Source organism: Xyrauchen texanus, chromosome 25 (genome assembly GCF_025860055.1).
Source record: "Xyrauchen texanus isolate HMW12.3.18 chromosome 25, RBS_HiC_50CHRs, whole genome shotgun sequence".
Taxonomy (NCBI): Eukaryota; Metazoa; Chordata; class Actinopteri; order Cypriniformes; family Catostomidae; genus Xyrauchen; species Xyrauchen texanus.
Window position 1 is genome coordinate 5,705,840 of NC_068300.1, and position 16,941 is coordinate 5,722,780.

Here is a 16,941-nt window from a genome sequence, read left to right on the forward strand (position 1 = left end):
ATGTACGTTACTTCCTTGGGCAACGAGGCTACACCTGGGCTCGCAGGGCTGCAATTACACATGGTGCATACTGTCACTGGAAGCAAAGCTTAGAAGGATCTCTGAGGTATTTTACTCTCGATGATGTCATGGTTGAAGGGTGTGTTCTGTTGTGTTTCATCTAACAGGAGTTGAGAGTTCAATCCTTCACAATTACATACATAGGTGTAAAGTGAGCAAGGCTTGATGGGATCTGTAGTCTGTTTGGACTCCCTTTGTTTTGTGTTATCAGGCTTTGAGTGTTCCTACAGGCTGATGTCAGGATTTATGACTGTACTGTATGTAGTCCTGCCTTTGTCTCCTATTGGAGTACATGAGGCCCAACACTAATTTTAGTCAATTCAAACACTAGACACAACCTCAAATTAAGAATGATTGGCTTTAATAATGACATCAGAAGTATGTTAACACACATCAGGCAAGTCAATATACACTTGAAATAATCAGTTTAACAAAATATTGTATTATTTATCTTATCATTAAAATGGGGGAAGAGGTTTTGCAGATGCAAGACACCATACTGGGACCTTATAAGAGCTGTTGGTGTGCAAGATTAGCTGCCAATAGAGCTGAACAATTAATCTTTCAAAGATCACAATCTCGATTAGATAATAAGCAATTTCGGATTCGGGGCTTAAAATCTGACGGTATCATTCGGGCTGGCAAGGCTCGGACCACACGTCTCGGGTACGGGTCAGGTTTAATTTTAAGACCCCTGCAGACCTCTACTACTTAGGCAAATCTTTCCATGTGTATGTAGATTACTTAATTGGCTGAAACTCTTCCCACATGAAGAGCATTGGTATGGTTTCTCTACAGTATGGATTCTCATGAATTTTCTGGTTTTCTGTTTTTTTGAGTGAAAGTCTTTTCAAGTGTGTTAATTTTCTTCCCCTTGTCCCCTTCCTCATCCAGGTAGACAGGGATGTCATGCCGGGTGCTCCCTGGCCTGAGAATACGAAGGAGGAATGTGACAGGTTGGAAGAATGTGACAGGGCAGAGGGCGGGTCGTGATTCTGCACATCCGGCCACTAATCAGGCTAATTAAGCCCTCGAGAGGGATGAAGGCCAACAGGAGATGGCAGTGTGACAGAGAGAGTGTTAAGGGCAGCTGTCTGACACCTGTGTGTGTTTGTGTCTATTTGGTTCAGTATATTATTGAACTTCTATTTATATTGTCAAGCCAGGACTCGACAACTCCTGTCTTTTAATCACTTTATAATGCGCTAAAAAACATTTCGCAAAAATTCCTTGGATGGAAAATTAGTTACTATAACAGACTAATTGGGCAATTCTTTATATGTTTATTTAGATTACCTAATTGGCTGGAACTCTTGCCACGTGAAGAGCATTGGAAACGTTTTTCTCCATTATAAATTCTCTCATGTATTTTTAGGCTTTGTTGGGTGGTGGTGGCGTAGGATTGAGTCCTTGAGCAAGGCACTTATCTCCAGATTGCTCCAGGGGATTGTCCCTGTAGTAAGTGCACTGTAAGTCACTTTGGATAAAAGCATCTGCCAAGTGCATAAATGTTTTTCCAGTGTTCAGGCTTGTTGAGTGAGTGAAACTCTTTCCACAGGGTAAGCACTTGTAAGGTTTCTTTCCAGTGTGAATTCTCTCATGTCTTTTCAGGTCATGTGACTGAGTGAAACTCTTTCCACAGTGTGAGCACTTGTAAGGTTTCTCTCCAGTGTGAATTCTCTCATGTCTTTTCAGGTCATGTGACTGAGTGAAACTCTTTCCACAGTGTGAGCACATGTAAGGTTTCTCTCCAGTGTGAATTCTCTCATGTCTTTTCAGGTCATGTGACTGAGTGAAACTCTTTCCACAGTGTGAGCACTTGTAAGGTTTTTCTCCAGTATGGATTCTCTCATGTATTTTCAGGTGTTGTGACTTCGTGAAACTCTTTCCACAGTGTGAGCACTTGTAAAGCTTCTCATTTGTGTGAGTTTTCAGGTGTTTTCTTAAGTTTGTATCCACAATAAATGTTATACCACACTGATCGCATTCAAATGGCCTTTCCCCAGAGTGACAGTGGAGATGATCTTTAAAATGGCCTACAGATGTTAAACTTTTTCCACACTGATGGCATGTGTAAGGTCTCTCTTCTGTGTGAACTCTCATGTGTCTATTAAGATGACTTTTATATGTAAAATTCTTTCCACACTGAGAGCAGGTGAAAGTATTTTTGGCAGTTCTTCGAGACTTTTTTGGTGGGCAATTCTTTTTAGTCTTTGAACAACTCAAATAATTTTCTGCAGTTTTGAAAATATGAACTTTCTGAAATTTCTCATCCACTTCATTCAGCTCTTGAATATCCCCGTTCACCTTCATCAGGTCTAAAACACAATAAGAGGGACAAATGTTGAAAAAAGAAATTTGAACCCTAATTTAATAGCAGAAAACAACAAGCGTGTGCAAAAAGTACATTTTTATAATATTTTTGATATATTACATCAATTTAATAAAGTAACTGCATTTCATGATTATGGTTTAGATTGAATTAGCCTCAGTCACAGAAAGACAACATGAAGTTGAACACAAATGAATGATTCTTATGAGCCAGCTCTGTTGAAACTACAGCGCAAAACACACAGTGCTTCCAGTATAGTCTGATGAATAAATTATTTTTCTCAGTGCACGCTTGTTTTGAGTTGATCCACGGTGAGTACAGACTCCACAACTTCAAAGGTGCAAGTTGATACAACTTGAATGGATTCTTATTGCTACCAAATTGTCATAAAAACTTTTTGTTTCATGAATCAAACTACATGTTTATTATAAAACAAAAATGTTGTATCTTTTTAGAAATTAAGACGTCTTCTCTGCGTACACAATAGATGTAGTACGTTGCTCTGAGCCACAAATCCAGAGTCAGCTTTTCTCATCCTATTCTCCTACTTACGGGGAGCTGTCTCACAGAGCAGGTCAGCAGCATAAGTCAGTGAAATGAGCGAGTATTTCACCCTGTGTATCATGTTGTGGCCAGTGGAAGACTAGTCTTAAAATCCCTCCGCCTAAATGAATTTACTAACGTAATTGCATTGGCATGTTCAAGGGAGAAGTGATGCGATACAACCGGAAGTGTAGCTCAATTAGTTTACAAGAGAAAGTGTTCACAAGCTTCATTGGTTTTGATTTCATTTTAACATCTTAGCGCGTGAACCAATGGGTGAAACCAAACAAAAGGCTGACATTTATGTGGATTTATAATAGAAATCTCAATGGGAAACCAAATGGGAGTCCCCTGGACCGGAATTAAACAATTATAGTGAAAAGGACTTAAATATTTATAAGTTTCTCAACCAAATTATTGTAACGCTTTAGAAGAGATTAAATTAACCACTGGAGTCATATGGATTACTTTTACAATGATTGTCTGTGCTTTTTTTTTTAGATTTTTGGCATTTTTCCACCGAACGCTAAGGTTTGACTTGACTCTATGCTCTCTCTTTACTTTTCTTATACTTGCTTTTCCACTGCATTATAGTGCCGCCTCAACGTGGGAGGGATTATAGGCTGATCGTCATAGTTGCGCCGCCTCTACTTCCGTGACATCATATTAAATGTGACCTTAAACAATAACATGACTACTAGCTGTTAGCTACTAGCTCATTGTGCTGCATAAAGCAGTTGTTGCATGGTGATTTTACAAGAGTGTAACAGTTAAATTGGCCTGGTTGTTTTAGAAGCAAGCTTTCCAGTAGCTGGTCAACTAAAGAAAGTGAAGCTTTCAAGCAGAATATTAACGTACCATCCTCTGTCATCGACTCCAGCAACGCCGTGGCTTAGTCCAAGGAACTCTCCCTCCCATTGCTCGCTGGTCTAGATAGAGTCCATTTGGTCGAACCACTTCTACATTTCCTTGATGGGTCTGTAATCACGTTTGTTTTTTTTGGTTTGTTTGTTTTTTTTTTTACTTTTCCCTACACTGTTGGTAGGTCCGGGGCTAGCCGTGTGTAGCCAACAGCTGAGACACTTCCTGAAATACTTTTTTGTTTTGCGTGGTTTCATTTGTCGCTAATGAGAGGAATGTCTGCACCTCGTTTATTGACCACGGCATGGTTTTGTGCACAGCCATTTCCTTTTACAATTCAAAAGTCGAGTGCACAAATGATACTGCTATCGCTGTAGCCAACTTTAAAACTAGCGGGTTGATGTCCCGTGTAGCAAATCCAGTGACACTTGTAGTGACGATTCTCTCTGACCAATCAGTGATCTGCAGGGTTTTGACGTCACATTTAGTATCGGCTCGGCTCGCTTGGAATCTCGACTGAGGTGGTACTAAAAAAAAAATTACCAGGTACTATCCATGGTGGAAAACCCAAAAAGCGAGCAGAGTCGAGTTTTACCGGGCAGTGGAAAAGCCCCATAAGTTCTAGGACTTATGGTTTTTTGATGCACAGACACTTTTAAGGCAGAAATCAGTACAAAAACATTAGGATTAGAGCACCTTTGGTTCTTGGCCCCCTAATTAAAAGACATAGTGCAACAGTTTTTAACACTTTCTTTTTCTTAAGTTTTTGCACTTTTTAATCATGCTGTACTAAATTGATTAATGACTGATGTATTCCATCCTGAAATCAGAGACTTCCCCTTTGAAATCTGAATGATATCTGGAGTAGTGGTGGTGTAGTGTGCTAAAGCACATAACTGTTAATCAGAAGGTCGTTGGTTCGATCCCCACAGTCACCACCATTGTGTCCTTGAGCAAGGCACTTAACTCCAGGTTGCTCTGATGGGGGATTGTCCCTGTAATAAGTGCACTGTAAGTTGCTTTGGATAAAAGCATCTGCCAAATGCTTAAATGTAAATCTGAATGCAACTAGATCCACTTGTGAACGGATCACACAAAATAATAAGAAACATACCAAAAGGAATAAAATCATCATCATCATCGCTCTGTTGTTTCACTGCTGTGGATTCTCCTCTCATCTTCATCAGGTTCCTGCAGTCCAGCAGCTTCACTGAACACATCTTCATCTTCACTGGCATCTGCAGTTCTCCAGCGTTACAGACAGAAGTCAGAGACTCTGTAGAGGTTTCATCATCATCTTTATCTCTCTGTTGTTCCTCTGCGGTGTTTTCTTCTTTTATCTCCTCCAGCTTCACTTCAATCTTCACAGGTATCTGCAGCATCTGCTGTTCCTCAACTTTACAGACAGAAGCCAGAGACTCTGAGGAGGTTTGATCATCATCATCTTTATCTCTCTGTTGTTCCTCTGCGGTGTTTTCTTCTTTTATCTCCTCCAGCTTCACTTCAATATTCACTGGTGTCTGCAGCATCTGCTGTTCTCCAGTGTTACAGACAGAAGTCAGAGACTCTGTGGAGGTTTGATCACCCTGATTACCGTCAGTAGAACAGAGTAAAGTGAGCTGTGAGTCCTGTGTGTCTCTGGATCTCTGTTCAGAGAGTTTGTCCAGCAGTCGCTGTGGTGTGGACTGATCTCTGCCGCTCCACACTGAATCCTGACATTCTGTGGAGATCCCATCAGTCACACACACTGAAGATTGACAAGAAACCTTTTCCAGCTCCTGACAAACACAACACAATCACATCTGTACCGTTCATCATATCACATCATTTGAAAGCTTACAATCTCAACTTAAGGATGAAATGAATGTTTAACCTGTAACCTGTCGTCTCTCTCCATCAGTTTTGTCTTCAGTGACGTCACCTCTTTCTTTAGCTGAGAGATTTCTGTGATGAAATCATCAACATCCAGCATCTTTGGAAAAAATTAAGAGATCACAGCAAAAAGGATCAGTTTCTCTGTATTTACCATTTATAGGTATTTGTTTCAGTAAAATTAAAATGTCTGTTTTATTCTATAAATTACTGATAACATTTCTCCCAAATTCTAAATACAAATATTGTAATTTAGAGCATTTATTTGCAGAAAATGAGAACTGGCAGGTACGGATTAACCACCGGGCTGATTGGGCCGTTGCCCAGGGGTCTCTTTTATAAATTCACATAAATGTCAGCCTTATGTGAAATATTTGTTCGGCCACATGCGTGTTGTACAACAGCAGCGCGAGCAAGTGACTGATGGGACAAGCTCAGGGAATCTGCGTCTCACAGGTGCAGTGCGTTTATTTGAAGGACTACAGAAAACAGCATCTGATTCACAAAATGCTTCCAAACACAAAGATAAGGTGCAGTTTACCCTGGCTGTGTACAAAGCTGATGGTTTAAATTCATATAAGCAACAGAATTCGTGCAAAAGTATAAAGCACTTGTGCACGAGGTGGTTCTAAAATGAAGCATAACCAAACAAATTCCAAAATATAACACAGGAATTTGATCTACCATACTTATATCCATCAAGAAAAGTGACTTAAATCAGTTGATTGGCATCATTTAAATGACTGACTGAAGACCACAGATGTAAACAAGCAGACAGAAGTCCTACAAGTACACACAATCTACAAATTGGACAGGATGCCCCACTAGTCGTCCAAAAACAAACTAGTAAGTTTAATATTGTTTTAGCTGTGCTGATTTTTAAAGTCATGAAAAAAATGCCACTTTTTGTAATGTTTAAATCTTTTCAATCTAACCCTCTTTACCTCGGTCTATTTACTGCTTCTTCATAAAATATACTTTTGCATTATGATGTTAAAATAAACTTTCAGATAAACTCATCAGAAGGGCAACTTTTCATTTTTTATTCCAATTCCTCTTCTGATTGGTTTTATTTGTTAATTAAAATGACAACTGACTCATTTCAATGCATTGTCTCAATAATCTACCCATTTTACCCAAACCTCAGAGGAAAAAAATTAGGGACACCTCAGATTTATTTTGCGCTAAACCAAAACTTATGCGACAAAGTGTTATTTTTTTAGGCATGACGTCATCACGCACACCATTTGTATCGATAAAAGTCCGTTTGGATGGAAACGGGAAAAGGCGGCAAACGTCGCAAATTTTTTTTTCTCGCATTTTCACTTTGTCAATAACAAAATAGCGCAAAAGGTGGATGGAAACTAGGCTAATGTTGCATTTTCTTCTTGGTTCAGTTCACTTTCACAAGTCAACATTTAAAAACGGACCAAAACTATAAAAGACAAATGTGACCAAGCTGTCCCCTTATTTGGTAACTGTTTATTCGCTATTCCAGGATTAAGTTCATCCATACATATACCGCTTAAAATTATATTCCTGTAAAATTGTCGACCATTAATAATTTTGTGCGTCGCCAGTCAGAGTTTGTGCTCCAATAACAAATGATCCGTCACTCGGATGGATACGAGTTGTAAAGGTTCCGACACGGTTATTTTTATCCGTCATTAGTTGCTTTTTCATTATTTCTCCATTGAAACGTGCAAACAGTCATCTGCATATCTCTCTCTCTCTCTCTCTCTCTCTCTCTCTCTCTCTCTCTCTCACATACGTACGTGTAGACTACACACAGCAGAGTAAAGTACAATACATTATACATATATATATATATATATTGTCAAAAAGTTGCTTCGCCATCATACCCGTGTTCTGCTGCTATCCAAAAGAGAGAGGAAAAACAGAAAAATAAATTCCTCTTCTTTTGTTTTTTTTATGGCGTTTGGCAAACACACGATAGTTGCATTCCCGCCACACCGAAATAAGTTCTTCTTCTTCTTCTTCTACGGAGTCATTGGCGGTTTGCAAACCAGCTCTTTATGATTTGCCGCCACCTACTGGACTGCGGGATAAAAGGTCTAAAAAACGTATTCACAATATTTTCATTATATTCAGTATGTGTGTGTCTGGGTAGGGTTGCACCAACTGTGTATAAGGTCTCACTTAATTTCACACGTAAAGATCACACTAAGGGATTAGTAACTGCTAGTTAGTTTGTAACTAATTCAGGGCTTAATTTGGTTGCACCAACTGTTCTTAAGACAAGACTTTACAAGTATGTTTAGATGTTAGATGCAAAACCTTGTTTGACAAACTGTCAGCTGTCATAAATGAGATCCCCATTAAAATATGAAGCGTAATAAAAACCACTTGACTTGAAAAGTAGATTAGATAAATAGTATACAGTGAGGGGAAAAAGTATTTGATCCCCTGCTGATATTGTACATTTCCCCACTGACAAACAAATGATCAATCTATAATTTTAATGGTAATTTTAACATCCAGAAAAATGCATATCAAAAATGTTATAAATTGAATTGCATTTTAATGAGAGAAATAATTATTCGACCCCCTCTGCAAAACATGACTTAGTACTTGGTGGCAAAACCCTTGTTGGCAATCACAGAGGTCAGATGTTTCTTGTAGTTGGCCACCAGGTTTGCACACATCTCAACAGGGATTTTGTCCCACTCCTCTTTGCAGATCTTCTCCACGTCATTGAGGCTGACGTTTGGCAACTCGAATCTTCAGCTCCCTTCACAGATTTTCTATGGGATTAAGGTCTGTAGACTGGCTAGGCCACTCCAGGACCTTAATGTGCTTCATCTTAAGCCACTCCTTTGCAGTGGCGCCTCCAGAATTTTTTCATAGGGGTGGCCAGATGGGGCCACTTAAAATCTTGGGGTGGCACACCAAAACTATAAACCATAATTTCAGAATTTTATTCTACTGTTGTAGTAAACCGGCCTGTAGAAAACTATCAGAAAGACTTAAGGAAACTCCTACTGATATACTTTGGTTTATTGTGTTATATTTAAGGTTACTAATGATATAATGTGCATAGACTAATTACAGTACAGTTAACATTTTGAGTTGCACAACAATTCTGTTTTATTTTGCAATTATATTTGGCATAAGGTGTACATTTATTGCAAACAAAACAGTTACTGGGGAAAAGCAGATACAAATTAAAGCAAGGACAGAAACAATCACATCTTTGCTTTATGTAACAGGACTTTCCCAACAGGGATCAATAGTCTGATTCTGATTACAGGCTATACAGTATGTGTAAGAAACATTTATATCTTTGCTTAATGTAAAACAAAAATAATTATTACTGTTACAAAAAGAACTTCCCAACAGGGATCAATAGTCTCTGATTCTGATTACCAGCCTTCAGAATAGCTTTATTCACCTATTGCTATGTTTTTTGGCAAACACATCCACAAAGTCATCAAGATTTATGGCCCTAGCCCTTCTTGATTCTACACTCAGCACACCCAAATTGCTTAAACGCTCATCAGTCATGGTACATCTCAAGGCAGTTTTGATTAACTTTAGCTTAGAAAAACTGCGCTCACAGGATGCAGTGCTCACGGCGTGAGTGCAAGTGCAATTTTGCACAGTTTAAACATTTGGTGGAAGACCTCCTTAAATGGCTCCAAAAAGACAGTGAGCTCTATTAATGCCTTTGGTGTTTCCTGACCACTACTTTGCTTCCTCTCAAGAATGCGCTTAAGCTGGGGATCTCATATTGTAGATCCTCAGTACTGCAGTTGTATTGTGAGGCAAATGGAAACACTACATCTTTCTCACAAAATATGGCACTGCACGGATTCAAGGCCTGTATCCCTTTCATTATGACACAATTTTCTTTAGAAAATCTTCTCTTCACCTCAGAGAGAAGCACATCAATAACTGGAATGAATGAACCTGTCCGAAAGGACTCTTTCTCTGTGCTCTCTTGTCTTTGAACTATTGGAGTGAACAAGTAATGCTCTTCAAGCAAAGAGCTTGGTCTGACCTGACGGCCTGAAGGTGTGGCACTGATGTTGCATTGCTCAGTAAGAGTTAAAGTATTGTCCCAGATGTCATTAAAGAGAGAGCCCTCTCTGTAACTCTCCAATGTGTCAACAAGAGAGTCAACAAGTGTGACAGCTGTGCCCAAATCAAGTTGTGGGGACTGTAAAATATCTGACAGATATTTTATCTCACCAAGAACACTGGTGAATGTTACAAGGAGGCTAACAAACTTGAGATCTATTTGGGCTAATAAACCTCTAGCCTTTACAGCTCTGTCACCATTTTGCTCTTCTGATATTTCTTTTAGTAGACGTATGATGGCTGACAGTCTGTCTCTCACTGTCTTGCAAGCATTATACCTACATGCCCACCGTGTCTCTATCAGTCTTTGTAACTCTCTTGGGGCCCCCTGAAACATCTCCCTCTGTACCTCAAGCCATCTTTGGTGCACATATGACCCTGACACAAAAACATACAGTTTCTGCAAAGAGAAAAAAGCGATTAGCTTCAGGGATGCATGTCACACTGTCAACTAATACTAAATTTAAACAATGCGCATTGCAGTGCACATAAAAAGCTAATGGGGCCTCTGATTTTATGCGTGCTTGCACACCTGTGTTTTTCCGCTCATGACTGAGGCTCCGTCATATGCTTGCCCTACAAGGTGCTTTTTGTAGTCAAGACCATGCTTCTGCAAAATTTGAATTATTTTCTGTGAAAGTGCTACAGCATCAAGGCTGTGCTGCCTCAAAGGCAAGGAAGCTCTCACATACTGACCCATTGTAATAGTATCTTATTACAAAGGACATCTGTTCTTTTTGCTTAGGTCTTTAGTCTCATCAACCAAAATGCTGAAAGCCTCACTTTGGGAAATTTCACTAGTTACTGAAGTATGGACCATTTCAGCTAGACAATCAATTATTTCATTTTGTGTGTCATGCCCAAGATATGTTGCATTTTTTTGACATGTCATTTTTCTTTTGACTGTGGGATTGTGTTTGGCTAGCAGTTCCATAATAGCGAGAAAGTTTCCTTTATTCTCACCTTCTGATTCTTTATGTGCTCTCTGTGCTATGTTCTGCGTAGCTGTGAGAAGCAGAGTTTCTCCAACAACTTTAACGTACTCTCTATTTTCCTTCACTAATTTATTGTATTCCGCATTTAAGGAGGCTGAGAGAGAAGATGTGCTTGCAGTGGATTTTTCATACTCTGCCTATGCTAACATTGCATTAGTATGTGCTTCAGATTTGGCATGACTTAAAAGTCCCCCATCTTTGAAGGTTGCCTTTTTACAATGTTTGAACCCCTCTTCAGATGTAAATACTGAATCACCTGAGGAGGGAGACTGAAGTGCCGGCAGGTATAACAGTAGGCAGAGTCTTTACTCTGAGAGTATTCCAGCCATTTATGTGTGTTGTACCAGTCTTTAGAGAAGCATCGTCTTCTGTCCCCTTGATAGGTCGCGAGGAAGATTTTCAGATGTGGCTGCTTGGGCTGCTCTGCTCTTGACTGGGAGATATCTATAATGAAACAAGAGGCAAAATCAGTTATTCTGATATTAAAATAATAATGATAATAATGATAATAATAACAATAATAATAATAAGCCCCTCTCGTAATTATCAATCATAGCTGTAATAATGGCCTATAGGCATTTCTATTCAGACTAATAAAACTCAACTACTAATAAACATGAATCAAAAAGCTTTAAGTGATTATGTCATGATTTGTAATTTAATGGAAACACACTAAACAAAACATACATTTCTCCAGATGATGTTACTATCTAGGATAGCCATCAATTTCATTATTAGGGCCACGTGATCGTAACTTCACCTGTTGGTCCAGGAACACATCTAACACCTGCTTTTGCCGTGTCCTGCCACGCTTCTGTGACCAATGGTGCTGACTGTCCCTGGGCTGCTGCTGTCTGTTTTTCCTCATCATTGTGTTCTGTCACTAATGCTGGCTGTGTATCCTTGTCATGCTGCTCTGTCTGTTCCTCTCCTCCATCCTCACTATTACTAAGGCTCTGTTGCTCCCCTGCTATCTCTTTCACTCCTCCTTCTGTACTTTTCTTCTTAAAATAAGAAGAGATGTCTGTGGACTTTCTCTTCATTGTCTGAAAATTGACATAACATATACATGCACCAGCTGGTAACTCTTGTCAAAACGTGTCAAAGACACATCAAAAAGCTGCTGTAACAGTATACTGTAACCATTTCACACTTAAAAAGCACATGTCACGACACATAATTCCCTGTCTTCTTTTACTAAAGAATATTTTTGACTTATTTACTTACCGGTAGTCTTCTTCGTCTTCTTTCTTAACTTCTTTCGAAATTGTTGACCGACAGCAGAGACGACGGGCACGCGCTGAGCTGTTGCTGTCTGAGCACGCATCAGCGGCATGGACGGCGGGGCGGGGTTCGGGGGAGTACTGGCTACTGTGTGCGATCGAAGGTCTAGAGCGGCTTGCCTGCCTGGCTGTGCATTAGGGATGAAATGCATAACTGAAGCTACTAAAATTTATACTGGCCAGTGGGGTGGCCAGGAGTCGGCCAGGGGTGGCCACGGCCACCCCCTGGTGGCGCCATTGCTCCTTTGTTGCCTTGACCGTGTGTTTTGGGTCATTGTCATGCTGGAATACCCATCCATGACCCATTTTCAATGCCCTGGCTGAGGGAAGGAGGTTCTCACCCAAGATTTGACTATACATGGCCCCGTCCATCGTCCCTTTGATGCAGTGAAGTTGTCCTGTCCCCTTAGCAGAAAAACACCCCCAAAGCATAATGTTTCCACCTCAATGTTTGACGGTGGGGATGGTGTTCTTGGGGTCATAGGCAGCATTCCTTCTCCTCCAAACACGGCGAGTTGAGTTGATGCCAAAGAGCTCGATTTTGGTCTCATCTGACCACAACACTTTCACCCAGTTCTCCTCTGAATCATTCAGATGTTCATTGGCAAACTTCAGACGGGCCTGTACATGTGCTTTCTTGAGCAAGTGGACCTTGCAGGCACTGCAGAATTTCAGTCCTTCACAGCGTAGTGTGTGACCAATTTTTTCTTGGTGACTATGGTCCCAACTGCCTTGAGGTCATTGACAAGATCCTCCCGTGTAGTTCTGGGTTGATTCCTCACCGTTCTCTTGATCATTGCAACTCCACATGGTGAGATCTTGCATGGAGCCCCAGACCGAGGGAGATTGACAGTTCTTTTGTGTTTCTTCCATTTGCGAATAATCGCACCAACTATTGTCACCTTCTCACCAAGCTGCTTGGTGATGGTCTTGTAGCCCATTCCAGCCTTGTGTAGATCTACAATCTTGTCCCTGACATCCTTGGACAGCTCTTTGGTCTTTGCCATGGTGGAGAGTTTGGAATCTGATTGATTGACCGCTTCTGTGAACAGGTGTCTTTTATACAGGTAACGAGCTGAGATTAGGAGCACACTCTTAAAGGGAGTGCTCCTAATCTCAGTTTGTTACCTGTATAAAAGACACCTGGGAGCCAGAAATCTCTGATTGAAGAGTCGAATACTTATGTCCCTCATCAAAATGCAATTCAATTTATAAAATTTTTGACATGCGTTTTTCTGGATTTTTGTTGTTATTCTGTCTTTCACTGTTCAAATTAACCAACCATTAAAATTATAGATTGATTATTTGTTTTTCAGTGGGCAAACGTACAAAATCAGCAGGGGATCATATACTTTTTTCCCTCACTGTATTTGCCCAGACAAGACTTAACAAGTAGTTCATAAGCTCTCAATAAAGTAATGCGTAGTCACATGTTTAAACCTTGCTGTTTAGATGTTAGATGCAAGATGTTTAAACATCTGTCAGCTGTCAAAAATTATTTCCCCATTAAAATACGAAGCGGAATAAAAGTAGATTTAGATAAATAGTATATTTGCCCTGTGTAAATAACAATATATAGGAACTGTATCTGAAATAAATAAGAGGTGATAAATAAATACTGATACAACAGGCTGGAAAAATAGACATTTGTTCATTTTAATATCATATATATATTTTGAATGTGTTGACACTTGACACCGGGCGACACACCCTGAAAACTGCACCATTAGATCTGCTTCAAGCATAAAAGTTAGTTTTATTTTTCTCTCTCAAATGTAAACGAGTGTAAATATCAACATCATACTGTATGTCGAAAGGATTGATGCCTGTCATGTAAAACATGAGCTCATTGATGCCATAAAATATCAGTCTGCTTTTTTATTCCAATCGTTAATCCTTTATAAATATTTAGTTTATATGTAGAGTTATGTCCTACCCAAGTTTAATGTGTAATACTCAAATATTTAGTAGTGCATAAATTGTGACTAAGTGCCCATTTACATCACAACTAGGCTAAGTCGTAATTTACGTATAGCTGGTGCAACCGGTCCTGCAATGTTTTATTTGATTCTGAATGTAGTAAATTACTTTTTGACAAATCATTACTTGATTAATATTACATATAGACAAAACATACAGATACATTTTAAAATGTACTCTTTATTTGATCAAACTTGTTTACTCTTTATATTAACACACAGTATGTATTAAAAATTACAAACAGAAGGAAGATTTATTTATTTATTGACGTTTCTGCACCTTGACAGTCTCATCACGCTCAGCTGTAAACTTCCGCTCTCATAAAAGTCCCATTCAATAATCTCTCAATAAATTACACATTAATTCAAATTAAACCCAATAATGTAATGACAGTAACGCCACACATTGTAAAGAAGTATGTATTAGAAATTTACTTGAGTGAGACTAAAAAGTACCCATTTTTAGACATACTCTTAAAGTACATTTTCCCCCAAAACGTTACTCAAGTAAATGTAACAGAGTAAATGTAATGCGTTTCTACCCACCTCTGATGGCGAGCCAACCGAACTAGTCTGTAACCTGTGAATTGAATCAATTGTGCCATTAAGTGGCAAGACAATTTTATTCATTCAAAAGAGTCGATTACCTGAAATGATTCATTTAAAAGAGTCAATCAAGTGGCGACCCACCATAGAAAAACCATAACCCGTTTTTAATACAGGTGAATATCGTGCAAAAGTTCATTAATTTCAGTAATTCAACTTAAAGGGTGAAACTAATATATTATATAGACTCATTACAAGCAAAGTAAGATATTTCAAGCCTTTATTTGATATAATTTTGATGATTATGGCTTACAGCTTATGAAAACCCCAAATTCAGAATCTCAGAAAATTAGAATTTTACATGAAATCAATAAAAAAAGGATTTTAAATACAGAAATGTCGGCCCTCTGAAAAGTATAATCATGCATATGTACTCAGTACTTGGTTTGGGCCCCTTTTGCATTAATTACTGCCTCAATGCGGCGTGGCATGGATGCTATCAGCCTGTGGCACTGCTGAGGTGTTATGGAAGACCAAGATGCTTCAATAGCGGCCTTCAGCTCTTCTGCATTGTTTGGTCTTGTGTCTCTCATCTTTCTCTTGGCAATGCCCCATAGATTCTCTGTGGGGTTCAGGTCAAGCGAGTTTGCTGGCCAATCAAGCACAGTAATACCATGGTCATTGAACCAGGTTTTGGTACTTTTGGCAGTGTGGGCAGGTGCCAAGTCCTGCTGGAAAATGAAGTCAGCATCTCCATAAAGCTTGTCTGCTGAAGGAAGCATGAAGTGCTCTAAAATGTCCCGGTAGACGGCTGCGTTGACTCTGGACTTAATAAAGCACAGTGGACCAACACCAGCCGATGACATGGCTCCCCAAACCAACACAGACTGTGGAAACTTCACACTGGACTTCAAGCATCTTGGATTGTGTGCCTCTCCATTCTTCCTCCAGACTCTGGGACCTTGGTTTCCAAATGAGATGCAAAATTTGCTCTCATCAGAAAAGAGGACTTTGGACCACTGAGCAACAGACCAGTTCTTTTTTCTTTAGCCCAGGTAAGATGTTTGACATTTGAAGCCCATGTCCAGGACCCGTCTGTGTGTGGTGGCTCTTGATGCAGTAACTCCAGCCTCAGTCCACTCCTTGTGAAGCTCCCCCACACATTTGAATGGCCTTTTCCTGACAATCCTCTCCAGGCTACGGTCATCCCTGCTGCTTGTGCACCTTTTTCTTCCACACTTTTCCCTTCCACTTAACTTTCTATTAATGTGCTTTGATACAGCACTTTGAGAACATCCAACTTCTTTTGCAATTACCTTTTGAGGCTTTCCCTCCTTGTGGAGGGTGTCAATGATGGTTTTCTGCACAACTGTCAGGTCAGCAGTCTTCCCCATGATTGTGAATTCAACTGAACCAGACTGAGAGACCATTTAAAGGCTCAGGAACCCTTTGCAGGTGTTTAGCTGATTAGAGTGTGACACTTTGAGCCTACAATACTGAACCTTTTCACAATATTCTAATTTTCTGAGATTCTGAATTTGGGGTTTTCATAAGCTGTAAGCCATAATCATCAAAATTATATCAAATAAAGGCTTGAAACATCTTACTTTGCTTGTAATGAGTCTATATAATATATTAGTTTCACCTTTTAAGTTGAATTACTGAAATTAATGAACTTTTGCACGATATTCTAATTTTTCGAGTTTCACCTGTATATCCTGGGTCGCATTTCCTTTTATGTTGCATAGTTTTGTTCATGGATTTCAAGTACAAGGACATGTATCAAGTGACATGATTTTTGTTGTTGACGTCAACAAAAGCGACAAGACGTTTTCTCTCCCCCCCCTTTTAAAAATGTATGAGCATATTTACTTATATGAGCCCTTTATTATCCCATTTGTTTCCTAATTTCTAACATAATTCAAACTGAACATACATATTACACAGGAGGAAAGGCCCCTTGTTGCCATGGTTAAGTCAGTGTAGCTAGTCTTAAATAATAGTAATAATAATAATAAATGATGTTATTTATGAAAAACTAAATATACTAGATGAAACGCATCTTGAAACTTGAACTAAAAATGCCACTGTTGATATAAAATGAGGTCTAATAGATTCTACCTTTAGATTATTTCACATGAAACTATAAAATTGTGTCAAAATATAACAGTTACTTTTACTCATGAAAAAATCGATGTATATGTATAATGATGTATATTGAATTTTTCTCCTCGTGCTTTTTAGCATGTCAGGGGTGTCTTCTGTTTGAGAGATTTGACTTGACTTCCTCCGTAACGCTTTAAACTAGAAAAGTCTCTGTTAGATAATTTTGTCATCCAATGTATTTAATTTATTTGTTGATCTGCAAT

The 16,941-nt window shown here is 39.2% G+C and overlaps 1 protein-coding gene across 1 annotated transcript in view; it reads right to left on the reverse strand.

Moving 5' to 3' along the window:
* Positions 1–16,941, reverse strand: part of LOC127618950 (uncharacterized) — a 435,826-nt gene that overhangs the window by 33,181 nt on the left and 385,704 nt on the right. Inside the window, 1 exon segment of the mRNA XM_052091655.1 lies at positions 1,438–1,932. Coding sequence (XP_051947615.1) covers positions 1,438–1,932 — 495 coding nt within the window.